Source organism: Tauraco erythrolophus, chromosome 17 (genome assembly GCF_009769465.1).
Source record: "Tauraco erythrolophus isolate bTauEry1 chromosome 17, bTauEry1.pri, whole genome shotgun sequence".
Lineage (NCBI taxonomy): Eukaryota > Metazoa > Chordata > Aves > Musophagiformes > Musophagidae > Tauraco > Tauraco erythrolophus.
In genome coordinates this window covers 11,142,377-11,167,655 of record NC_141481.1, presented here as the reverse complement: position 1 = coordinate 11,167,655, position 25,279 = coordinate 11,142,377, and the positions used below count along the sequence as shown (strand labels likewise).

General features: G+C 58.3%; 1 protein-coding gene across 1 annotated transcript; it reads left to right on the top strand.

Moving 5' to 3' along the window:
* The first annotated feature begins 8,943 nt into the window (after positions 1-8,943).
* On the top strand, positions 8,944-25,181 carry RADIL (Rap associating with DIL domain). The gene is given in 18 exon segments (XM_086622371.1): positions 8,944-9,475; positions 14,766-15,055; positions 16,091-16,223; positions 16,226-16,300; positions 16,303-16,542; positions 16,545-16,753; positions 16,919-16,956; positions 17,949-18,109; positions 18,895-19,007; positions 19,882-20,119; positions 20,676-20,848; positions 21,135-21,285; positions 21,639-21,829; positions 22,637-22,988; positions 22,991-23,035; positions 23,323-23,462; positions 24,282-24,421; positions 25,076-25,181. Coding segments are annotated over 18 exon segments (3,327 nt in total).
* The last annotated feature ends 98 nt before the right edge of the window (positions 25,182-25,279 follow it).

Here is a 25,279-nt window from a genome sequence, read left to right as displayed (position 1 = left end):
CTGCTGCAAACCCAGGGCAGGGCAGATGTCCGGATGGGAATGGGTGGCCGGGCTCTGCTGGGGACATTGCCACCCTACCTTGAGCCTGGATTTGCCAAGTGGGATTCTCTGTAATTAAGTCCCCCTTCTTCTCTTCCTTCCTAAATCCTTCCCTTGCAAAGCAGGGTGGGGAGCAAAGAGCAGGTTAGCGGCTTGTCCGCCTATTTTATACTAATTTTAAATGACTTGTAACATTCAAGATGTCTGTGGAGGAGGGTTCGAGGGATCTTTTTAGCATCTCATGTTTTTTCATCGTCCATTCTTGTTCAATCAGTATTTTATATTTAACACAGTATTGGGTCAGATTAAAAACAAGCGGAAGGAAGATAACGCTAGCAAGTATTGTTTCCTGTGGAGTAGGATTGAAATAAAAACTCAAGATACCTCACTAATGCCTGCTTGTTAAATCAAAATGAGTTTCCCTGCAGTATCTGGAAACAAACCCATTTTCTGTCTGACTTGAGTTTGCCACCGGCGGCCCTGTGCTCGGCGCCGCCGGCGGCGGAAGGGCTTGCCAGCATCTCACCGGAGTGGTTTCAGCGTAAAGCCCTGCACGCCGGCCCTGGCCCCGTCATTTCCCCTCCTGCAGCGGCTGAGTCTGCGGTTGACGTGTGTCGAGTCCCAGGGCTGCCACCGCAGGGGAGGAAGGATGCCAGGTCCGGGGAGGAGGAAAACCTGTGGCAGAGCGGGCTCCAGAGGGGACACCTCCCCCCCATCACCCACTGGCTCCCACCAGCCTCCTGTGGCAGAGCGGGCTCCAGAGGGGACACCTCCCCCCCATCACCCACTGGCTCCCACCAGCCTCTCTCACAGGCACTGGCTCCTCTTGGAGAAGGAGAACTTACCCCCATTCAAGGAGCTTGCTGGCTGGCACTGCCTGCCCTGGGCTCTGCACATCCACCAGCTGCCCTCTCACTCAGCTCTCCATTGTAATCACACCAGGGCTGGATGCCCCGCAGGGTGTGACGCTCAGCAGCTTTCCTGGAGAGCCGGGGAGGGTTCCCTGCTTCCAGGGGCAGCTGAACTCACCCCGAAACCTGACCCACAACTTCCACCTCGCCCATAATTTCTTTGCTGCTGGCGTTCAGGTTGGACTGGGAGGCCTCCTGGCGTTGCTTCGCTTTCATGCTGTCATTCCCAGAGGGCGTCTGGGTGGCAGACTCACCTTGTCACCCAAAGTCCAACCATGCGGCATCGTCCGGAGAAACACACATTTAACCAAAAGGAGAATTTTTGGCAGAGCATCAGCAACCACCTCGTCTCAAACAACTCCCTGGTGCAGCCGTGATCCATCCCTCCCCGATTTCAACCGCCAGCCTGCGCGCAGCCACGGGAGTCTCCAGGTCGACTTTGGAGCTCGTTTGATCAAACCTGTTCAGCCAAAGCCAGCAGCTGCCCACGCAGACAAGGCGCCGCTGCCCGCGCAGCCCTGCCCGCCTCGCTCCCTGCGATTCTTAACCGGGCACCGCGCCCGCGCACCGGCGGGGAAAGCCGGGCATCGTCTCGCCGCGGCGGAGCCGTCGATACCGGACGGCCGGAACGGCGCAGCCCTTCCACCCGCGGCTCTTCCCGCGGTGCTCGGCGCTGCGCGGCGCGGCGGGCAGTGCCGGCGGGCGGCCGCTGGGGGGCGCCGCGGTGCTGCTCCGCTCCGCGCCGCTCCGCCCCGGCGGCCGGACGCGCCGCGCAGCCCCGGCGGCTCCGGGCGCTGCAGCCGCCGGGGGCCGCGCTCAGGCTGCCCCGCCGAGCCCCGCACGGTGAGTATCGGCGGCGGGGGGCGCGCAGCGCGGGGGATGGCGCGGATGGACCCTGCCCGAGGTACCCCCTCTTTTTTTTTTTTTTTTGGAGGGGTGTGGGGGGGTTGCGGTGGGCAGATCCCCCCTGTAACATCCCCGGGACACCCCTGCGCTGACACCTCCTGCGCCCGGGAGCCTCTCGGCGGGACGGGGCCAGCAGGTCCCCTCCCCGCCTACTCGGACGGGAACGTTTGTTTCTCGTCGCTTTGGAAAGTGGAGGCAGGAGGAAAGCGGCGGCGAGGGCTGAGGCTTGTCCGGTTGCCGTTGGAGACCCGACCTGCCCTGCTGCTACCGAACGGCACCGGGCAGCGGGCAGGTAGGGAGGGCTGAGCTGGGGAGACAAGGCGCCTTGGGATCCTTGCCCCATTGCCAGGCACCTTGGGATCCTCGTCCCACTGCACACTCCTTGGGATCTTTATCCCATTGCACACCCCTTGGGATCTTTATCCCATTGCACGCTCCTTGGGATCTTTATCCCATTGCACGCTCCTTGGGATCTTTATCCCATTGCACACTCCTTGGGATCCTCATCCCACTGCATGCTTCTTGGGATCCTTGCCCCATTGCCAGACACCTTGGGATCCTCGTCCCACTGCATGCTTCTTGGGATCCTTGCCCCATTGCCAGGCACCTTGGGATCCTCGTCCCACTGCACACTCCTTGGGATCCTTGACCCATTGCACACCCCCTTGGGATTCTTGACCCATTGCACACCCCCTTGGGATTCTTGACCCATTGCACACTCCTTGGGATCCTTGACCCATTGCACACCCCCTTGGGATTCTTGACCCATTGCACACCCCTTAGGATCCTTCTCGTCATAGCACACCCCTTGGGATCCTTCTCCCCACAGTGCACCCCTTGGGATCCCACTGCTATTCCACACATGCTATTTCACCTGCATTCAGCTGCTTGTGACTGTCATGGCATCCCAGGCCTTGGCAGGGAGGTGCTGGGACGGTCTGTGTCCCCGTGAGGCTGAAGCGGTTTCATGCTGAGTTGCAACTTTAGCAGAGAAAACTCAGGGGAGTTTGCTACTTGCTTGGGAAGTGCTTATTTTCAGCACTCGCCAGGATCAGTTAATTATCGCTGGAAAAAAATTATTGCTAAGGTCTTATAATTAGGCAGCCTACCGAGACTCTGCTGCTGTCGAAAGCAAATGCTCTTTGTGAAATGTTTCTTGCGTGTGTGTATGAATAGAGCTGCCCGGGCAGAGGGCTGGCATTTGTACTTGCACATTACCGGAGCGCTGATGCACGTTGGCGGCTCAAATGATCCTGCAAAAATAATGGGAAAAAAAAAAAAAAAGCAAGAAAAGAAAATCTGCTAAAAGGACTCCTGTTGTCCTTGCGGAATCGGGTCCTGAATCATTACAATCTATTTGTGGAGCTATAGCTGCCTTTAGGACAAACTGTTAGCTCATCTTTGCGGGACCGGGGCTGCCTCTATGTTGTCTGAACAGTCCCTGGGCCGTGGGGTCCAGGGCACTACCGCAGAGTGCCTGCTGCTAATAATAACGTGGTAAGGAGTTTACACACTCTGATCCGGCTAAAGACGGCACCGAGGCTGGCATCGACATTACCAGCCTCCGATCCGTCCCTAGATTAGACGGATAAATCTCACACAAGAAAAGGCCAGGCTCTGAAGTGGAGACTTGATCCAGAGCGGAGGGGAGTGGGAGCTCTGGTTCGGAACAGAGGGGTTTGGGCTCTGCCCGGGCAGCCTGGGCTGTGGGGATCAGCAGAGGGGTAGGATTTGGAGCCGAGGAGCACACGTCAAAGCCGCCGTGGCCAGGGTGTTCTCATTTCCTCTTCTGTCCGACTTATAATTTGTTCCATGTTGCTGTGCTGGGGTGGCCTCTCCCTCCGCTCGCAGCGTTCAGGCTGCAGTCGTTCGTTGCCACTAGACTGAGGCTGCGACTCGAGTGGTTTCTGTCCAAAAAAATAAAAGAAAGGGGGAAAAAAAGAAAAGGGAAATTTTTCAAATAGAGATCTGGAGAAATAACTCTTCTGGTCGCCGTTCTCGGACGGTTATAGCTGAAATCTCACCGCCCGTCCGTGCAGAGCTGCGTCTGCGCCAGGACGAGCCCGGGGGAAATTCCAGAAGATTAAAAAAGTGTTTTAATAGTGTTGCTGCTCTTCCCAAAAGGGAGTAAGATGACCTGGTAGCTACAGGTTGATTGGCTTGATAGCATCCCCCCAGGGAGAAGAGGGAGAAACCTGGCTCAGGCCTTAATTGATTAAAGACTTCGGCACCAGGAATAAATTCCTGCCATCCGACGTGGCTATATGGAAAATAACTCCTGGCAAGTTGAAATGATTTCAGTATCTGACATGAGAGGTGACTCTGGCTATAATACACTTTTGCGAAGCATTTGAGTTATGTGAGGTGATATTCTTGTAAAAATCTGCACTTTCCAGTATTAAAAAAGTCAATCCAGTCCAGTATTTAGAGCTGACATTATACAGTGGCAAGAAAGCTGGTATTAAATAAACCTGATCCATTTCAAAGGCAGTTATTGGAGGAGATTATCACTGCTGGGCACTGCTAGCTGGTAGTGCGCCCTCCGTGTTTCAGTGCTTTTATCGCTAATCTGGAAGGAGATAGAAATAATTTCTGGAAAACCTGGGTCTGACCCAGAGCAGCACAGTGTTAATGGTTTGTACAAATCCGGATGGTAAACTGGGCGAGCAAAAAGCAGCCTAGCCAGAGCGGAATGGAAAATGGAAATCTTTTCGCACCCAAAAATAATAACTGGAGTTGTACGTGTTTTCCTGTCCCTAATCTGGATGTTAAATTTTCGGCAGGAGATGCTCGCAGATGCTGGGAGAGGCAGCGCTGTGTGTCTGTCCCGATTTCTCTGCTGGAGAATTGAAAATTTTCAGGGTAACGGGAAATTTTGCTCTGGAAAAAATAGCGGTTATTTGCATTTTTGGTGCTAAGAACCGAATTTGGGCTTACGGCAGCCAAACCCCGTCTCTCCATCTCGGCGGTGGCGATGTGGGAACCGAGGGGCTGCAGAAAATGTCTTACAGCGAGAGACGAGATGGCCGTCCAGTTAGTCTGCCCATAAATCAGATCAAAGAGGAACGAGGGGGGCTTGATTAAAGCATCTAAATATTCTCGCAGAGGAGAAAATACATGGTAGCCAAAAGCTCGTTAATTGAGCAGAGAAAAGCATGACAAGAATCAATGCCTGGCAGCTGAAGGCAGACACGTTGGAAATAAGGCATAAATATTTAACCGTTGGGAGCGATTAATCATCGCAAGAAACGGCGAGCGGCAGAGGTGGGTTCAGCATCTCTTTGCCTTTCGCATCATGACCTTGCAGAAAGTTTCTCCAGTAGCCCCAGCGCAGGGCCAGATCGAACCTGCACCCAGGCCCTGATTAGGTGATTTAATTAAATAGTGCATTGTCTTTAATCACGACGATGGAGCCACGGAAAAGAGTATTTATTGTGCCCTGATGGCTCTTTCTGAGAAACACCCATGAGATCATCACAGGCACTTTGCAGGTGCTTCTTTTCTCTTTCTTTTTGGGTGACCAGTGGGTGTGTTCTTGCAGATCTGCGGTGGGAGGGTGAGGGGATGGTGCTTGGTGGCTGTCCTTGATGTCCAGCAAAACAGGCTGAAATTCAGGAAAAACAAAATCCTGGTGAGCATGCCAGCGTGCTGTGGCTGCTGGGGGAAGGAGCCGGTCCAGGACTTGTTGTCCACCCATGGGCGAGAAGATCCGCAGCTGGTCATCCCTGGAGACACGTGTGCTTGGGAGAAGGAGATAAAGGTCATGAGGTTGTTGCTGCAACCCAGGACCGCTCTTCCTCTTCCTCTTGCAGAAGCATGACGGACGCATGCCTGGGTCAACGCAGGACAGGAGGGAAGGCCTATTTTGAGGAAGAGGATGAATGGAAGGAGAAAAGGCACGTGAGAAGGATGGCAAGGTAAGGGGAGGCTTCTCCTGGGCGCTGGGTGGGAGCAGTGGGGAGGAGCTGGTCACCACGGTCGGAGTAGGAACCTCAGGGCCCACAAGAAAGTCCCTGGTGGTTGCAGAGTCGGTTGTGGTGATGGAAGGACATGTGGTGGCCATGTGAATACCAAAAGCATTTGTCATTGCTCTGCAGAGTAAATACAGACAGGGCTGGCTGCGGAAAATAGCTGGTTTTGGTGTGGTCAGGCATGGCATGTGAAGAGGTGAAGGATCCCCACTGCAGATCCTGCTGGGAGGCAAACACAGGCTTTTGGCTAATCCCTGCATGGTCATTAGTGGAGAAAATGTCACTGAACGCTGAAGAAAGTGACTCTGGAAAGTCTGGGTCATGCCTCCCATGGCTGCAGGCACGTGTCCTCCAGCAACACAGCCAAGGAACCAGGCTGCCTGCAGCGAGGAGGGGGCTTGCATCCCACTGACCTGCAGGAAGATGTGCCCAAGGAGTTAACGCCCTTGCTGGCGTGTCCCTAGGGAGCTGGGTCCAGCTGGAGCATCTCTGTTTTCACCACAGGACCCCATGGCCTCGCATGTACTGCCGTTTTCTCTTTAGCCTCCTCAGAGATGCCCGTGACCGGCGTGCCTGAGCACACGGATGCGGGAAGAACCCATCTCGTTATCGTCTTATCACGTCCATTTGAGTCTTCAAGGGGATTAAGATGGTGCATTACGCTGTCTTCGGGATAACGCTGTGATTTCTCAGGTGGCCCAGGCTGGTGCCTGGTGAAATTACACCGCTGTTGCTCCAGATGTTGAATAACAGGGTGACCAGGCTAGAAGCTTCTCTCGATCCAGGCTTTGTATTTCTTCCCTGTGAAATGCCTTTGCCCCTGCACTCTGTAGAAGTCGCGTTTGATAGAAAGAGCACAAAAACAGCTGAGCTATAAATAACATATTCAAAACCAGGCAGGGACCTGCGAGAGGCGAGGATGGTGTCTCCGTCTGTGATGTGGGCTTGGAGGAATGATTTTACCCGCAGCAGATGTTAAAAGGTTTCCCTTTGTGCTGGAGGTAGTTCAGGGCAGAGGAAATTAAATCCACGAACTGAAAACAGTGATTTGATGACAGAGTTTTGTCTTTTACATCCTTGATGGCAAGATCTCATAGGGACACTGGGGTAGTTTTTCTTCTGGCCAATGTCAATATGGGCTGGCGGGGCCGTGCTGACAGCCTGGGGTGGCTGTTCTCAAACCCGACTGTCTGCTGGTGCCCTGACCTGCTCTCCAAGTCGGGTCCACCCTAGCACTCCCAGGAGATGTCACACAGCAGACATGAAGGGATGTCCCCAAGGATGTCCCCAGGGATGTCCCCAGCAGCAGCACCAGCTCCAGGCACAGCTGGAGGAGGAGCCGTAGCTTTAACCCCAGCCCTGCCTCAGTTTCCCCAGTTGCAAGGCAGGAGCAGAACAACCTTCCCCAAACCCAGCAAGCTGCGGTGAAGCTGTTGGGGCCAACGCTCGGCTGGCAAGGTACAGACCACAAGATGTTAAGCTCAGCTTGCCAGGCTAAGCCTAGTTTCAGTGAGCCATGCAGCAGGTCCGGGTCAGGGCTGGGGCAGCTGCCGGCTCCCCTGCAGCACCCAGACAGTCACTTTCAGAGCCAGTGGGTTGGGAAGAAGGACAAACCTCAGCATTTTTACAGTCCTGATGAGGTTGGGGGGAAAGGGGTGACTTGGGGTGTAGCAGCATCACAGGATGGCACGGCTTCCCCACACGTCCTGCAGCCTTAGCACTTGCTGGTGCCTCAGTTTCCCCATCCGCAGTGTTCAGTGGGCCTCTAGTCCTGGGATGGGGAGATGCGCACCCTGCAGAAACCCTCCGTGCGCTGCAGGGAGGGTGTTTCTGGGTTCGAAGGTGACCTCTTCCATTAGCAGCAGGAACGCTTTTTCTTCCTGAATTAGATGGTGGTTTGGAAGCTTTCCAGGGCCGACATCATTCTGCCTGATAGCGCTGGGTTTGCTCCGAGGCGGTGGCGAGATCCTGCCTGAGCAAGACGGGGCTGCATCTGCAGAGAGCTGCTGGCACGCTGTGTCTCCCTGGCCATGCACAGCTGGATCATACCAGCTGCTGCATCAAAGCACTCCGATAGCTGTGGATGGGACATTTTGGGGGTCCCCTGTGCATGCACCGAGTCCCTGCCCATGCCCGTTCCCTGCACACAGGCTGCACGGTGTGAATCTGGAGGTGAGGGAGATCCCTGTCCTGTCCAAATCAGAAACACACAAATCCTCTTTCCGGACTTTCTCCACCAGCGGTTCGTGGTGCAGCTGGGGGTGTTACCAGCGCCGGGTGTTTGTGCATCCAGGATGCGATTTCAGAGCCATCCCCACATGTCGGCGGCGACACCAGGCAGGACCACTGTCTGCTGAAAGCCACAAGAGCATCGTGGTTTCCAGCCCGTTCCTGGTGACTGAGGTGCACCGGGAGCCGTCGCACGGCCACGGCCGCGTCTCCTCTGGTTGCTGCCCGAATGGGGCCACTCCAAGCAGCCCCGCTGCGGCTGCCGTGACAAGGGCGGCGTTGTCAGCGATGCCACCACCTGCCTTAACGTCCTCCGCAAACGAGCAACAGCCAAGAGATTTGCCGGAGTCAGGACATTTTTAGAAAGGCTAATTAAAGCCCATTTTCACCCTGCGCCTCTCGGTGAGCAAAAGCATTTAGCGGTGACCTCAGAGTGAACGCGTTTGCACTTGAGCTTTCTGTTTCACCTCTAAAAAATGGGATGGCTCCATAAACTCGTTAGTGAAAGTAACTCCTGATGCCTTGGCTCCTGACCAGGACAGGCCCCACTCTCCTCCTGCTGCAGGTTGCTTGGGCGAGAGAGACCTCTTAATGTGCAGGATGGAGAAATTTGGAGTTGCTCCAGGGTATGTTTTCAGGGGCAGATCCATCCTGGGGGTAATGGATGGATCTGGTAATGCCAAGGAGCCCGGCTGAACTTGGCCACTGGTGTTTTGGGTTCTCCCTCGCTGCTGTCCCTTTCCACCTGGGAGATGACAGTGGCTCCTCTGTGGCCACCAGCCGGTTCCTGCTCGCTCTTCCCTGCTGCACATTTGGCCTCCAAATGACTGACCTTCCCCTTTTGCTTCTTCCTTGCCCAGCTGCACCCCATGACAACCTCATGCACGATGTTTTATGGGTCCTCCTCCACCATGGCTCCACCATCCAAGAACCGGCTGAAGCGCCAGAGCCGGATTTTCTCCCAAGTCTTGTACCGGACACTGAGCTACAAGGACCAGAGCTCAGCCTCAGCTTCCCCAGCAGCTGGTGAAGATGACCCGGCTGAGCTCTCCACCCAGCTCTCGGCCCCCGGCGTCCTGAAGATCTTCGGGGGCAACATCTGCGCGGGCACCAACTACAAGAGCGTGCTGGCGACGGGCAGCTCCGGGGCGCGGGAGCTGGTGAAGGAAGCCCTGGAGCGCTACGGGCTGAGCCAGCTCAGCGCCGGGCAGTACGCCCTGTGCGATGTCATCGGGAGGTTCGAGGGCCCCGAGAAGCAGTGGCAGACGGAGGGGCTGAGGGTCCTGGGTGACCATGAGAAGCCGCTGCTCATCCAGGACCTCTGGAAGCCCAGGGAGGGCTTCTCGCGGCGGCTGGAGCTGCGCAAGAGGGCGGAGGTGGAGGAGCTGGCAGCCAAGGACGTGGACACCACCACCGCAGGTCAGAGCCGGGCACGGGGCAGGGAGAGGGTCTGGGGAGCTGTGACACCCCCCGCTAAGCTGTCTGCGGGAGATGCACCTCACACCCGTGGCTTCTGCCTGTGTTTTGGGCACGAGGAGGTGGTGCAAGCACTGGGTGGGAGGAGACCTGTGTTTTAGCTGCAAAGCTCTTGGGTAGAGTTGGTGCTCAACACTTTCCTGCATAAATTTGGTACCTGTAACCTCAAAGATTTACCCTGGCCAGCCCAGGGGTCCACAGCAAATCCCCACGCGCAGCTGGGCAGCAGCAGGCAAGACCCTCGGTGTTGCCCACTCTTCCCATTGCCATGAACCGGCATCACGGCATCCCCCTCCTTGGTGCAGCTTCGTGCCTGGCAGAGCCCTGTCCCACTCCCTGCACCCTCTGCCCCATCTCCCCGCAGGCCGAGGCACCCTGGGCAAATCTGCAGGAACAATTAAGCAAAATGAAAAGCTAATGAAGAGAGAGCAACATAGGGCAGAGGAGCCCCCCCACAGGTGCCTGATGGAGTCCTGGGCTGGCCGGAGGAGATAAGTGCATCATTAGGAACTGGCAGGTTAATAAGTGACCCACCCCAGCGCAGAGTAATGAAGTTTTCCTCCTCCTGCTCTCAGATAAAAGTCCCACGAGGATGAGGGTGGAAAGGTTTAAAATCAAGTTTTTAGATTGCACAGTGCCCTTGATGGGTCTGACCTGCTGATGGAAGGGGCTGGGTCCAGCTCAGAAGGTGTTGGCCAGGTGGTTTCGCTGGGATGGGCACCGAGCCGATCCTCATGCCTGTAAGAAAGGGTAGTGATTGTCAGAAATATCTTAACGAGGATGCAGAATTACCCCGGGCGCTTGGCAAACAAGAGCCAAGGTTCTCCACCAGCAGCGGAACAAATGGCCTGACCTGTCCCATGCCAGCTGGAAGGAGCCCAGGCACGGGGCGTGAAGGAAACCAGCCGTGGTGTTTTGGGACAGAGCAGATGCTGCCAAAAATCTTTTGGTGCCCCAAAAATCTGAGCGTGGAGCTTGCAGCTGTGGGGGTTACTTCCATTAGCACGGAGAGCTGGGAATGGGCTCAACTCCTGCTTTGAGATGGGAAGGATGGAGGAGCAGTGGAAAACAGCCCCCAGCCCTATATTAACACCATATAGGGCAGTCTGTTGGCACGCGATGGTGAGACAGGGCTCCTCATCCCTCCCTGTATCCAGTCCTTGCGTCTGCTCAAGGAGGAGATGCTGCAGGATCGGTCCCAGGATGCTGCACGTGTGATGGAAACAGGGAGAGAGGGGGCTCAGGCCAGGGAGGGAGTTGCAAAAGTGGATGCTTTGCTCTTTTCAGCTCTTTCTCCAGCCGGGATCAGAGAGCTGTTATGTGCTTTGGGAGAGCGGTGACTCTAAAACCAGCTTCTTTTGAATGGAGGAAAGGGCAAGAGCCAAGCGCGATGGTTACAGCGCGCGGTGGTGAGGGCTGCGAGGCAGCTCCCTGCCTGAGCCCAAGGTCACATCAGCACTTGGCCTCAAATTCTCCCCCGTGGACGCAGGAAGCGGTGTTCCCACCCATGACCCAGATCCTGGGTGGGGTGGCAGCTGCCGTGAGGCTCCTACGCAGGCCAGGGGAGAGATGAGCTCCGGGCTGCCCGGCACAGGCAGCACCGAGCTGGCCTGGGCTCAGCACCCTTCGGTGATTTCCGATGGAGGAGCAGTTCCTGACCGGATCACGTGCCCTGGATCTGGAAATAAGCCCATTACGCTTTCAATGTAGATATCACTTCATTTCTTTCAGCACTTCTGGGTGGAGAGGTGGAAATTCTCGGGTTTTTTTTAACCTTCGGGCATTTTCCGTAGCTGACCAAGCTCTTCTGAGACAGAGCACCTACACCCAGCGTTTATTTAGGCTGTCTGCTCTGCAGGCTACAAAGTCCTTATTTGTCTTATCTGTTAAAATCTCAATTCTTCAGTCCTTTCTTTTGGTGGCAGGCTCTGTCACGGGTCGCTCCCCATGCTGGTGGAACTGGCCGAAGGGATGCTGGGACCAAACTTTCCCAGCCCATCCACAAGCTGCCATGGGGCAGATGGGAGCAATGCAGCACATCTGCTTCCCCCTCATCCAGCACCTCAAAAGACACAAAACCACTGGTGTGATGGGGACTGACCATGAGTGCCCCTCCCCCAGGGTCAGCCTTGTCACCAGCCTTGAGCTGGCAGAGGTTCCCTTGCCCAGCATCAGAGTCATGGGGCACTGGTGTGGAAAATGCAGCATCTGTGCAAAAATAAAGGGACTTGCAGCTTCCCGGGAGAAAAGCACAGGAATGGTGCAAAGCAGGATCCCCAGAGAAATACCTGCAGGGGCCTTCCACATGCAGAGCATCGCCAGAGCAGCACAGCTGGGACCTCCAGTGTCACGCAAGCTGGTGCATCGCTGCCCACCCCACTGCTGAGCTGGTGGCTGGGGAAAAGGCTCTGCACCCATCTGTGACCTGTTAGCAAATAGCCTAAGAGTTTTATCTGCTCAGTTACCCATTATCCTAATTAGTTTATTAGCTGCTTCCCACTGGAGAGGAAGGTGCTCACTCCTCATGCCACTAATTAGCAGCACAGGTAGAGCATCTCTGCAGTAATTGAGGCTGACACCCTCTCTCACTGCTACCCCCGGCCCCGCTCCTTTTGGGGAGCAACGAGGCAGCTGTTAAGGAGCAGCTGGGGAAAAAATCCCCAAACTGGAAGGTGCTGGGACAGAGACACAACACTTGGCATCTTTATGACATTAGTTTTTCCAAAACAGCCCCAGTTTGCACCATGTCCTCAGCTTGCCGGGACTTTCCCGGGAGGCTGGGGGCTGAATCGTGCACACACCTCGAGAAATTTAGGAGTTAAGCCTGTTTTATTAAAAGATGCTCTGGCTGGTACTGCTGAGGATCTGGCTTTGATATACCTTAGCATGGCTGCATCCGGTGAGATTCCCTGCAGGGGCCGCGGAGCAATTACATTAGGAAGGACTAACTCAGTGTTAGCCTCTCCTGGGTAAATTCAAAACATTCTTTCCTGAGGCCTGTCGAGTTATTTATTGACTGATTTATTTCTCAACCAGGAAAAGGGAACCTCTTTCCTAGACTGAAAAAGAGGCAGATCCCAATCAAGGTCCCAGGAACCACAACCGGCCGGTGTCCGCCCCCTCGGGATGCAGGATGGGTTTAGAGGCAGCAGCTCGGTGGGTGCGTGGTGCCCCTGCCTGGGGTGCCCAGCTCTCCCTAAGGGACTGGGTGTGATCCCACCCTGTCCCCATCCGCATCGCCGTGTGGCTTCGGCAGCTGCCAGCTCTGCCCCAGCTGCGCCGTATCGGGGATGCTCAGGGCAGCGTTTTGGGTGGAATAACCTGCACACGCTCGGGAGGAGAAAACAGAACCAGAGGGTTGAAAAAAAAACCCCTCGTTTTGTGGAGGGACTTTGTTATGCTCAGGAAAAGAGCTGTGTTTATCTTTCCAGCTCAGCTCCGGGGTTAGCGGGGAGCCTGCGACAGGGGCTCTATCGGCAGTAAAAACCCAGCTTTTTCCTACACAAAATAAATACAGAAACTTCCTTTCCCCTAGATAAGGGACCGGTGATGGCGTGTCTCTCCAGGTGGTGGGACCCCAGTCCTGGCAGCCCCCACTCCCTCCTGGTGCAATGAGCTCCTGCAATAGCTGCTCCCCAGGATCCGGCCCCTCGCCTCTGCTCCCACGGGCCAGGCTGGGACCTGCGTCACCCCAGCCATCCTTCATCCCTTTGGCCCGTTTCCATGCTGTGGGTTGGGGACGGGGCTCCGGGCCTCCTGCAGACACGTTTAGGGTGGCCTTTGGCATCCCCAGCAGCACAGCTTGGGCTTGGGCTTCGCTCCCGCCCGAGCCGGCTCGTTGCAACCCCTGGATTTCACATCTGCAGGATGCAGGCGTCTCATGCCGTACCGTGCCGCTGGCCGCGATGGGGACGTGAGCGGGGCCGATTGCCTTTTTAAGAAGGATGCGGGGCACTGGCCATGCCTTGCCCTAATCCCAAGGCATGTAAACAGGAGGGGCTATTTTCTCCTTCTCCCATCCCCCTTCCCATCCCCATCTCTTTCATTTTCCCAGCAAAGGAGAGCTCGATTTAAAACAAACAAACAAAAAAATGTGTTTCAGAACCAGCAGCCCATTCCTCACCAAATAAGGCAGATGACATTTTTTTTTTTGGGTCTGAGCTTGTGAGTGTCCCTTTAAGCAGCCCTGGGCACTAGGCTCTCCACTCTGCCGTCCCCAAATCCTGCCGGCTCTCCCCAGATCTCGCTGGCCGAAGCCTGCTCACTGGTCGGCCGAGCCGTGAGCGGGGCTCTGGCTCTGTGCTGCACCGATGCTGCTGCAGTGCTGCTCCCGCAAGCAAATCCTTTAGGTTTTCTTCCTCTCTCTTCGTCCTCCCCGAATGCCAACGACCTGCTCCCAGGAGGCTGCCCACCCGAGGTACGACCATCACCCATCGGACCCACAACTTTGTATTTCTCCTGCAGAGCTCAAGCCACGCTTCCAGCACGGAGGGGTCCATGGGGACTGGGGATGCCATGCGAGGGGCTTCTTTTGCAGCTTGGCCAGGCCTATTCATTCGCTCCGGCTCCCATTCGTCTTGCAGACAGCTCTGCCCGAATTGATGCTTGGGAGAAGTTAATTACAGCTTGCTCCTGCAGCAGGCAGGCAGGCAGGCTCCACTGCAGCTCCTGTGCCTGGCTGATGCTCGAAGGGGGACCAGGGGGCTCCCCACAGCTCCCACTTGCTGCTGGCCACCGAGTGCCGAAGGCCCGAAAGCAGCATCCTGGCTCTCATTTTTGCAAAGGTTGAGCTAAATTTCTTTTTAGTACGGATTTCCTCTCCCCCCTCCAGCCCTGGCAGCATGGCCGGGGTGCGTGGGGGATGCTGCAGATGCTGAGCCCGGACCGGCTGCTCCCCAGTCAGTGGAGTTTGGGGGCAGGGGAGGGCTGGGGCACCCCCTTTCTTGATGATGGCATTGGGGCACAAACCTCCCCGCGTTCGTGTCCTGGCGTCACGCATCAGAGAGGGCAGGGGACCAGGGGACATCAGCCCAGGGAGGGTGCGTGGTCCCGGGGGTTGCTTTCAGCTGCTCCATCCCCGCTCCCGCATCCCTCCAGACGTGGGGTGCCGCGGCCGCGGGGGTCCCAGGAGGTGGCGGCGGAGCGGGGGCGGGGGCAGAGGGGAGGGGGGGCGATGCTGAACGCTGCTCCTCTCCCCCCCCCCCCCCCCCCTTCCCCCCCATCCTCCCCGCAGGCATCAACGCCCAAGCGCGGAAGCTGCAGCGGCACCGGGCGCGGGGGGCTCGGCGGGCGCCGGCGGGGGCTGAAGGGCGCGGGGCCCCCCCGGCCCTGCGGCGCAGCCTCAGCGAGACCAGCCTGGGCTGCCCGGTTCGGCGGGCCGGGGCCGGGGCCGGGGAGCGGCTCCAGCGGCACTGCTCCACTCTGCCCGGGAGCCCGGCGGCGGCGCGGAGCGGCGGCAGCATGCGGTACTCCCTCTACCAGTCCCCGCACCTCCTGCTCCTGCAGGGCTACAGCCACCAGCATGTAAGCACCGCGCCGCCTCCCCGCTCACCCCCCCTGCACCCCCCGGCACCCCCCTGCTTTCATCCTTCCTCCCCCAAGCCCCCCGGGAAGTGGGGGAGGTGCTCCTTGCATGGCCGGAGCTGCTGGGGTATGGGAAGGGTGGTGGGGAGGAAGAGCAGCCTTTAAAAACGAGCCGTGCCAGCCTGGGACTTGTCCCCAAGCCTTGTCGCCAAGCCAGCTTGTCCCCAAGAACGGGGGGGGGGGGGGGGGGGGGGGGGGGGGCTGCGGAGCCAGGACTCACGACCCCCGGGTGATGCTCCAGAGGGCTCAGGGAAAGCCCTGGAGCAGCATCCCTGGCACAAGAGAGGCCCGGTTTTTGCGGGTGATGGCTGAGCTGCCCCGTCCCTTATCTGGCTGCTTCATTAGTAGCAAACGTAATGAGCAGGCAGCGAGGAGACAGCACGTCTGGGAGCCCTGTCTCCCCAGTGCTGGAGGGACTTGGAGAACTGGAAGGGAATGGGACGGCTCTTGTACTTAATGGCTACTTTGGCCCCATCGAGGATCTGGCTGTTCCAAGCTTTCTGGCGGGGTGACACTGGCACTGCAGCCATCCTGTTAGCACAGCTGGGGAAACTGAGGCACGAGGTGGTTACATGGCAGGCTGGGGGAGAGGCAGGGCAGGAAGCAGGACCCATTGTCCTCCCTGGGGCAGGGGGACGCAGGGATCACTGCAGTCCAGGGGAGAGAAGATGGGAAGGAAAAGCAGCTGCGGGAAGGAGGGGGGTGAGAGGCAGAGGGAGGGCTCCTTCTGCCCAAAGCCACCCCATTTACTGCATGTGCAAAGTTATTTATTAGCATGCTGAAAGCAGGGATCGCTGCTGTCCTCCTCGGCAGCGAGGAAAACACAGAGAAACGTGTTTCTGCCGTGCGAAGGTGCAGCAGGCGGGGGGGTGGCTGGGGACAGCGGGAGGCTGCAGCACCCACTGCGTGGCGGGGAAGAGGGTCCCTTCTCCCTACTCCCCACCCCGGTTCATGCCGCATCTCCCCGCTTGGCAGGACAGCTTGGTTTACCTGCTGAACCGCGAGCAGCACACGGTGGGCCAGAGGACGCAGGCGAGCAAGCCCAGCATCAGCCTGTCAGCCCCCGACATCTTGCCCCTGCACTGCACCATCAAGAAGCTCCGACCTTCCCGCATCGCTCAGAGGAGAAGCTGGTGCTGGAGCCCATCGCCGGTGCTGGCATCTCCGTCAACTTCACCGAGGTGGCCCGACAGTCGTGCTGCGGCACGGGGACCTCCTCTCCCTCGGTCTCTACTACCTGCTCCTCTACAAGGACCCCATGAAGGCTCAGCCGCTGCCGGCACAGACCCTGCTGAGGCTGCGAGCCCTGCACCCCGCCGTCCCCGAGGGTCCCCCGCTCTGCGGGGCGTGTGGCAGCCTGCTGAAGGAGAGGGACCCTGCCTCCAAAAAGCGGAGCCCCTTGCCCGCCGGCGGCCCCAAGGTGCCCCGCAGAAGCTGCTGCTGGAGTTCGAGCCGGCGGCTGAGGACGTGCTCCTGCGGCGCATCATGACCCTGATCGAGCCGGGGGGGGACGACCACAAGCTGACCCCCGCCTTCCTGCTCTGCCTCTGCATCCAGCACTCGGCCACCAGCTTTGAGCCGGGCGACTTCGGGCAGCTGCTGCTCAAAGTGGCCAAAATGATCCAGAGGACAGTGTGGGTCAGTTGGCAGTGGGATAAGGGTGTTGGTGGGGTGGGGGTGTTGCTGGACCCCCCCTGGGGGCTTCTCCCAGCCCCCAGCGGCAGTGAGCGCTGGTCGGGGCGATGCTTGTGCTGCCCCGTCCCACTACTTTTCATTTTGCTCTCCCCTTCTCTCCCTGCCCAGGAGCGGACGAGGGAGCTGGCTGAGAAGCAGTCCCAGCAGTAAGTGCCACCTGCCACCCTGCCCCAAAACAGGGAGAATTCAACCCAGTTGAATTTTCCTACTCTATCCCCTGCATTCAGCTCTCTGGGCCTTTCACCATGGTGTCTGCAAGGTTCCTGCTTGGGAATGTGTTAGGCTGGAAAAACAGGCGAGCTTGGCGGGGGAACAGGACCTGTAGCAGCTCTGGGGTCTTCTCTGGTCCAAGACCTGGCCAAAGCTTTGCATGTTTGGCTTCAGCATCCCTGAGGGATGTAGCGGGGATGGCCCCGGTGCAGTGTCTCACCTCGTTCATGCTGCGGAGCAAGGATGGGGCTGGCGTTGCATGTGTGCATCCAGGGATGGCGGCATGTGGTGTCCCGGCGTGGGGAGCACCACTTTGGGGCCATCACAGCACCACGAGGGGCTGGCTCCTGCAGGAGTGTGAAGCCGGCTTCCCAGCCATTTCCAAATCCAGGCTCCAAAGCAACATCTGGAGAAACTGTTAGTGCTTGCTGTGAGCTCTCCTTTAGGACAAGCTCTGAGGATGCTGCCCAGGCCTTTCCTACAACAGGAAAAAGCAGTTCAGCAGTTGAGAAACTTCCCAGATGCTTTTTATTTATTTTGTTTTATTTTTGAACAGCCCAGTGAGGGCAGGCTGGGTTTAACTGTCCAGAGCTGGCAGGAGCAGCACATACTTCTCAGGGAGAGCTGCTCTTCAGCCACGAGTATTTATTGCAGTTCAGCTGTATTAGGGAGAGTCCCTCCAAAAAAAGTGGCACCTCACAAAGGCCAGGTGGCCCTCGCCCAGCCTCATCCCTGCAGGGGCCCCTTTGCTATCCCATAGACAGGGAACCACCAGAATTTTGCTTGCAAAGGGTCTTCCTAAGGGGGTGCTGTGCTTAGGGGTGGGCAAAAGCTTGCCGGCATTGCCCCAAGCTGGCTGTTTTCTCCCCAAAAGCTTGAGTGGGGATGACGAGGAGCAGCAGCTGTAACACCTGCTGTGTCTCCCCAGCCAGGACCCCACCGCCCTGTCCCGCTTCACCATCGCAGACCTTCTCCCGGACCTGCAGCACATCCTCTTCTGGATGGCCAACGCCATTGAGGTCCTCTACTTTGTCCAGCAGAAGTCACCCACCTACATCCAGAGCATGGAGGAGGAGCTGGATGTCAGAGGTAAGGCTGGACCCAGCACCCTGCTTGCTTCTCCGACCGGCGAGACTTTGCTCTGCTCATCCCCGCTCACAAGCGGTGGTCAGTGCCCCTGAGATGCTCTTTTAACGCCCCTATAATCCTCATCAGCGGGGACATCTCCGTGGTGCAGGCTGGGATAATCCGTGCGGGAGGAGCAGCCTCGCGTCATGCTGGGTGCTGCTGGGCTTCAGGGTTGGGTGGGTTGTGTTCGTGGCCGAGCCTCCCCTTTCCACCACGGCAGCTTTCAGGGATTGTTGACGCCTCGGGGGTGGCTTTCTACCCCCAGAGATGCTGTTCCCTATGGCAGGGGGGTTGGAACTAGATGATCTTTGAGGTCCCCTTCCAACCCAAACCATCCTATGATTTGTGGGCAGCCCTGCAGAACGGTTTGCCGGTGAGCCTGCGTGAACGCCAGCAAAAAAAAATCTAGAAAAAAAGGAAAAAGGGATTAAATCAGCTTTAGAAACCTTCTGGTCTATGCAGCAAGTTAAAACATCTGTAGGCCGGACAGGCTGTTGGAAGGAGGGGTGCAGAGCCAACGGTGCCGGGTGTCGTGGATGCCAGCGGCGCTGGGAACCGCGGGAGATGGCAGGCAGGTGCTCGGTGCAATGAGAGGAGCCTCTTTGCCCCTGCTGAGGGGATGCCACGGTGGTGATGCCAGCCCGGGAGCACTAATAACCCCACCCTGGGGATGTGGGGAGCGGTGAATTTGGCCCCGCTTGCTCCTGCTGCAGGTTTGCTCCTGTATCCTCCTCTCCGCCCCATAGGCTCCAAGGAATCTCTGTTCTCCTCGACCATCACAGCCAGCGAGGAGGCGATGACGATGCTGGAGGAGGTGATCATGTACACCTTCCAGCAGTGCGTCTACTACATCTCCAAGGTATGTGCTCCCCTAGGGAGCATCCCCAAGCATCCCCAGCCACTCTGGGGCTGCACAGGAGGTTTTTTTTTTAAAACTTTTACTTTTTGGCAGTTGCATCACGCCGAGGTGTTTTCCTTTGGGCTGAAGTGCCCTGATTTTTTTTTGGTCGCAGCCCAGAAAAAGGATTGAATTACTGCGGCGTGTTTCCCTGCCCGCAGTGCAGCGGCTCGGGGGAGGCGTTTGGGGAGAGCTGCTTGGCTCCGGCCGGCGCGGCATAATGGTGCGATTCAGGGCGCGATGGAACGGGCCCCTGGACCGTCGCCGTTGGACCGCGAGAGCCGGGCGGCATCGGGAGCGGGGAACAGAGCGGGCAGTGTGAGGCAGCAGAAAGGCTCCTGTGTGCGGGACGGCGCTGGCGTCGGCACGTGGGGATGCAGGGGTTGCTCCTGTGCCGCTCTGCTGGAGCAGCACCCTCCTCCCCAGCACCCTCACCTCCCCCTTAGCCTCGGCAGAGGTGGGTGCTGCTCTCCCATTTAAGCAATAAGGAAGGGTTATTCCCATCGGTGCCAGTTTTTCTTTCATTCTCATGCGCAGCTGATCAGCTGCTGCCCCGGTTCAGGTCAGTTTTTGGATCCCTTTCACTGAACTGTCCCATGCTGTCACCTCCAACTGCTAAAAGCAAGGGACGCGTTCATTTTTTAATTTAATTTTAATTTTTTAAACACTTGCACGTCACTGGAGTGCACCGAGGCTGGGGGTAGAGCAGGAGCAGCCCCAGTGGGGTTTGCTGGGCTTGCGGAGGTGAGGGAGTCAGAAGGGTTTGGCTCATGCGAAAAAAAAAAAAAAAAAGGAACAAAATGAGCATGCTGTGAACTTGCCACTCTCCCTGCAGTGTCTGTACGTGTCGCTCCCTGCGCTGCTGGAGTGCAACCCCTTCAAGAACGAGTGCCGGGAGAGCTGGCGAGCGTCCCCGCCGCTGCCCGAGGAGCTCCGCAGGGTCGTGCTCATCTACCAGGCGGCGCTGGACCTGCTCCGCCAGTACGAGGTGCACCCGGAGATCACCTCCCAGATGTTTGCCTACCTCTTCTTCTTCTCCAACACGCTGCTCTTCAACCAGCTCCTGGACAAGGGTCAGTCCTCCCCGAACACCCGGCCTGGATTGCGTAACCTGTAGGGAATCAGCACTTTGGGAGACCCTCCAGTCCATCACAGTGCCACTCGGGGGGTACCGGAGAGAGGGGGCTTCAAGCAGCTTGGGGCTGGAGATGGACAGGTCTCAGCACAATTACGGGGAGGCCAAGCACAGACCCAGCTGCTATCTCCAGGGTCTCCATTCCAGGAGGCATTTAACCCCATCACCCACAAGATCACTGCCCTTTTGAGCCCGAGCAGTGGAGGCTCAGAGCAGTTCAGAGAGGCAGCTCGTTAATAAGCTCCTGCAGCCTGCTTTGTAACTGAGGTGCTCGTTAGCCCTCGTTAACACAGCAGCCCCATTGCTGTTCATGCCAAGCAAGGTCCAGCCACCACCAGGAGTTACAGCTGTAGGATGCTGGGGACAATAACATGGGTTTATTTTGCTGCCTTGGAGCAGCTCTACCTTGGGGCAGGGGCTGGGCTCCAGTTGAAGGATGGGGGGACTGGGGGGCTGTTCCCCGACACGTGCCGACGGCTGCTTTGCCTCCGCAGGCTCCTCTCTCGGCTGCTTCCACTGGTCGCAGGGGGTGAAGCTGCGGGCCAGCGTGCGGCTGCTCCTCGAGTGGCTGCGCGGAGCCGGCTTTGAGCAGCTCGCCCACCAGTTCTTCGCCAAACTCACCAGCGTGGCCAACCTGCTGGCCATGCCCGGCTCCCAGCTGGTACAGGTGAGGGTGTCCGGCCAGGGGCTTGTGGTATCGGGATGGGCATGGGCAGGAGAGACCCCACTAGGTGTGTGGGGGGTCCCTGCAGGGTGTGTCCCTTCTGTACCTGTCACCAGCTGCCCCTTCCTGGGGCGGTGGGTCCATGTGTGGGCTGTATCGAGGAGGGGATGCTCAGGCTCACTCCATCTTGCCCAGTCTCTTCCTCCCATCCACCTTGCAAGCCCCTTCCCCTCGGAGAACGTGGCTCCTCACCTCTGCCATCTGCCCTGTGCTCTGTCTCCTCGCTCAGATGACCTGGTCGTCCCTGCGAGCTGAGTTCCCGGCGCTGAGCCCCGTGCAGCTCCATCGGGTGCTGAGCCAGTGCCAGGCGGTGATGGACATGGGCTGCATCGCAGCGTGGCAGCCCAGCGAGGAGGAGAGCCCGGCCACCTTCCAGCCCGGTGAGCCCCCGGCTTCACAACCAGTGCTGCTCCGGTCACTGTGCTCTGCTCACCTGCAGGCTTCCTCCAAGGTTTTTACGTACAAACCGAACAGGCAATTCCTTCCCCTTCCCTGGGGCTCCCAGAGTATCTGCAGTGACCAGGAATAATCACAGCCCCATGATTTGGGTACTTGAAAGGATGTAAAGTGCACTCAGAAGGGCTTGGGGCCCTTTCTGTGTTCCCAAGTGAGGGATGCTGCTGCTGCCTCGCAGCTCTCCGTGTCTCTGATTCCGGCTGGGAAACAGCATGCGGCTGAGAGGCAGGATGCAGGAGCGGGGTGCAGTGCGAGCCTCCCTCCCTCTGCCTTTCAGATGAGATGCTGGAGTCCTTTGACAACCACCCGCCCATCATTCTGCCAAGCGGGGGCTTCAAAGTGGACCTGGAGGTGGAGACGTTGGACGACAACATCTACCGGCACCTCCTTTACATCCGCCACTTCCTCTGGAGCCTGCAGAGCAAGAGCCCCCATCTCAGCGAGGGGCCAGGCTCAGCACCCCCAAAGGTACCCTGTACCCCACAGAGAGGCTCTTCCCCTCCTGGGTGGGCAGGAGGGTCTGGGGTCCCTCTGGAGACCCCTCCGAGCCCAGCACCAAGGGCTTGCTGCCCTGAGCTGCAGCCCGGAGCTGCGGCGATGCCATGGTGTAGAGCTGCTGCAGGGATTAGTGCTGCTAATCCCCCAGCCCGGGGGATGCAGGAAGGTGAGCTGGAAGGACAGGCTCGTCCCAGCAATCTTGTTAGTGGGGAGGAAGGGGGGTGTCTGCAGGCAGCGCTCCCCTTCTCCCTGCGCCCTGCCTGTCCCCAGGTAGCCTGGCAGCCTTGCACAAAAGCACTAATTAGCTAATGCCAATAAAGCACAGGAGGGGCGAGATGTGCTGTGAGTGCTGAGCTCAGCTGCTGCTCAATCCAGCTCTCTGGGGAGGACGTCCGTCCCTCCAGCAGGTCCCCTTTTCCTTTCCTGCTCTGTCCCCGCAGGTGCCACCAGCTCCTCCCAGCACCCTGGGGCCACGTCACCCAGCTCTGGGGCCACAGGAGGAGCCGTGCTCCCCTGGTGTCCTGCTCCAATGACATCCCCCAGCAGGGACGTGACCAGGAGGCCCCTCTGGGCTGGCTGCGAGCAGCACAGGCCACAAAGCTGGAATGTGGGAGCTGGGCTGGGAAACCAGGACAAGTCCTGGCAGTATCCAAATTTGCCAAGGTTTTGGCTGGAGCCAGCCACTGTCCTGTCTGCAAAGCAGACAGGGTGGTGGGTGCAGGAAGGGTGTGAAAAGCACCCATGAGGGTCCCACAAAGCGTTTTTCTCCTTCTTAAGAAAGAGGCACGTGCGACGCCAGAAGTCCTGGAGGTGAGCGAGAGCCTGGCTGCTGCCCCAGGGAGCACCGTCCCCCAGGAGGAACACTGCTCCCGGAGGGGCTGCGCCGAGCCGGAGGCAGAGGAGGGTCCCCCGCTCTGCCTGGCCACCAACGGCTGCCCCTGCGAGCACCCTGCCGGCGAGCCGCAGCTCCAGGAGAAGCTCAAGCAGCTGCAGCTGGGCAGGGGTCCAGCCCCTAAGGCTGGCACGGCGCCCACAGACCCCTCCTGCCTGCTGACGCCACCCACCACCCCCCTGAATTTCGACTCCGGGAGCCCGGAGTCCCCACAAGGCACCAGAAAGGTGCTGCAGGACCCCGGAGGAACGGGATGAACGGCACCAAAGGCAGCACCCCTGAAGGTACTGAAAGCTGGTGCTGCCTTGATTTGGGGGTGCAGGATTGGGGCATGAGGGTGTTCTCCCCGCGCAGCCCTCCCCGCACACACGGTTCCTGCGGGGACCTGTCAGTGCTTGGACAAGGTGAGAGCAAATGAAACATCTCATCCAGCTCCTGCCCTGGCAGAAAACCAGCCCTGGGGCTACCCGAGGTCGGCTTCGATGGGATTTTGGGGGGGCAGTTTCTGTGGGAGGTTGCAAGGCTGGGTTTGGGTGATGCCAGAGCAGTAAGCTGGTCTCTCCACTGCCAGGATGCTCCCCGACCCCCTACGACTACCCTACGCCAGAGTCTTCCAGCCGCAGCTCTGCCACCGATGACTTCTGCTACGTTTTCGTGGTGGAGCTGGAGAGAGGACCCATGGGGCTGGGAATGGGGCTGATCGACGGCTTGGTGAGTTTGCGCAGACCGCGGGACAGGGCTGATGCCCCTCCAAATAACTAGAGTGGGACGTGTGGGACGTGTTTTATACCCCAAGAAAAGCCAGGAAAGAAGCTAAAGGTTTCCCATGAGAACCAGGTTGCTTCCCCTGGGGAAAATGAGGCACAGAGCGATCTCTGGGGAGGAGCAGATCCCTGCATGTGAAGTCCATCACAGCTGTCCTGCAGCTGGAGAGCACAAACAGGCTCAGTGCTCCTGTGGAAGGAAAATGACTCAGCCGAGGTCCTTCCTCCACCCTTCAGCGGGTGGCAAGGGAAGCGGAGGGGAGCCGGGAGGCTCGGAGGGTGCCAGAACAGCTCCGCCAGCGACGGCCCTCGTTGCGTAAGGCGACGTTGCAATCTGGCTTAGTGCAGTGGATCATCTTACTAAGTGGCCTTTCTCGGCAGCGCGTTAGTAGGAAACAGGGCATCACCGAGCCCCTGGGACAGCCGTGAGCGAGGCTGCCATCCCAGGGTGGCTGCAGGTTAACGATGCTTTACTCTTAATTAAATTGAACAAGAAAAGATTGCCCCTGCCTCTCCTTTCTGTGTATAAATTGATATAAAACTGAAGGCTCGCGTTTCCTTCCCAGTACTGTTAGCGAAGCCATCCCCAGCACCCAGCCATCGCGTTCCCCAGTGCCTCCGGGGTCCCATGTGGCATCAGGCACCCGCTTGGCTGTGAGCCGCGGGGAGAGCCGCGCTGCCTGGGGAGCTCGGCCCCTGGGGGACCACAAACCTTTCAGATCCCCTCTGCCCTGGCTGGCCACTCACCACCTCTCCCTGCCAACAGCACACTCCTCTCTGCTCCCCGGGGATCTACATCCGCACCCTGATTGAGGACAGCCCCGCGGCCGCCGATGGCAGGCTCTCCATTGGGGACCGCATCCTGGCTGTCAACGGCACCAGTCTCATCGGGGCAGACTACCAAAGGTGAGTTGCAGCCCCCCGGAGGGCACCTGGTCCAGTAACAGCACTGCTCAAGTCCAAATTTTCAGCTGTTTTGCAGCAAAGAGCTGCACAGGGTCTCCAAGTGCCTCATGCTACGGTCCTGGTCAGCAACACAGAGGGTGCTGCAGTAATGGGCAAACCACAGCGAGAGGAGCAAGCTGTCCAGGATACTGGAAAGGGAGGAAGGCAGCTAGGTGGAGGGGTTTGGGAGAGGAATCAGGGAGCAAAAGCTGGAGAGCATATTTGGGAAACAACCGAGAGCCCCAGAGGTGATCTCGGCAATGCAGAGCTGCTCCAGCCCCATCCCACCCCAGGCTTCCTCTCAAAGGCGGTGGGATGGGGCAGCTCGCACCCAGCCTGGCTGTCTGAGGCAGACCCCAGGTGCCCACAGGGCAGAGCAGCTCCAGGATCCTTCGCCCTTGTCCTGGCAGCACGTGCGTGGAGGCCAGGCTCTGCGTAAAGCTACGTGCAGAAGAGAAACGAATCCTGTGTGTAACCCCAAGCAGGCAGAGAGTGGGGGGTCTTCTGCAAATGGAGGGGGTTTTGCCAATGTCCATGACCTGGCAGGCTGCCAGGGGTGCTGCCAGCCTGCGGGGAGCCAGAATTCACCTCTCTCCTTGTTGCCGCTCTCTGCAGTGCAGTGGACCTCATCCGCTCCGGAGGGAAGAAGCTGCGGTTTCTGGTTGCCAAGTCGGACATGGAAATAGCCAAAAAAATCAGTTCCAGCTCCTCTTCCTCCTAGTCCTTGTGGTACAAGGGTCCTTCTGCAGCAGCTTGCGGGTGCAGCTCTGGGTAAGGCTGACTTCGGGGAGCCTGGAGTGCAAGAGGGAGAACCAGGGC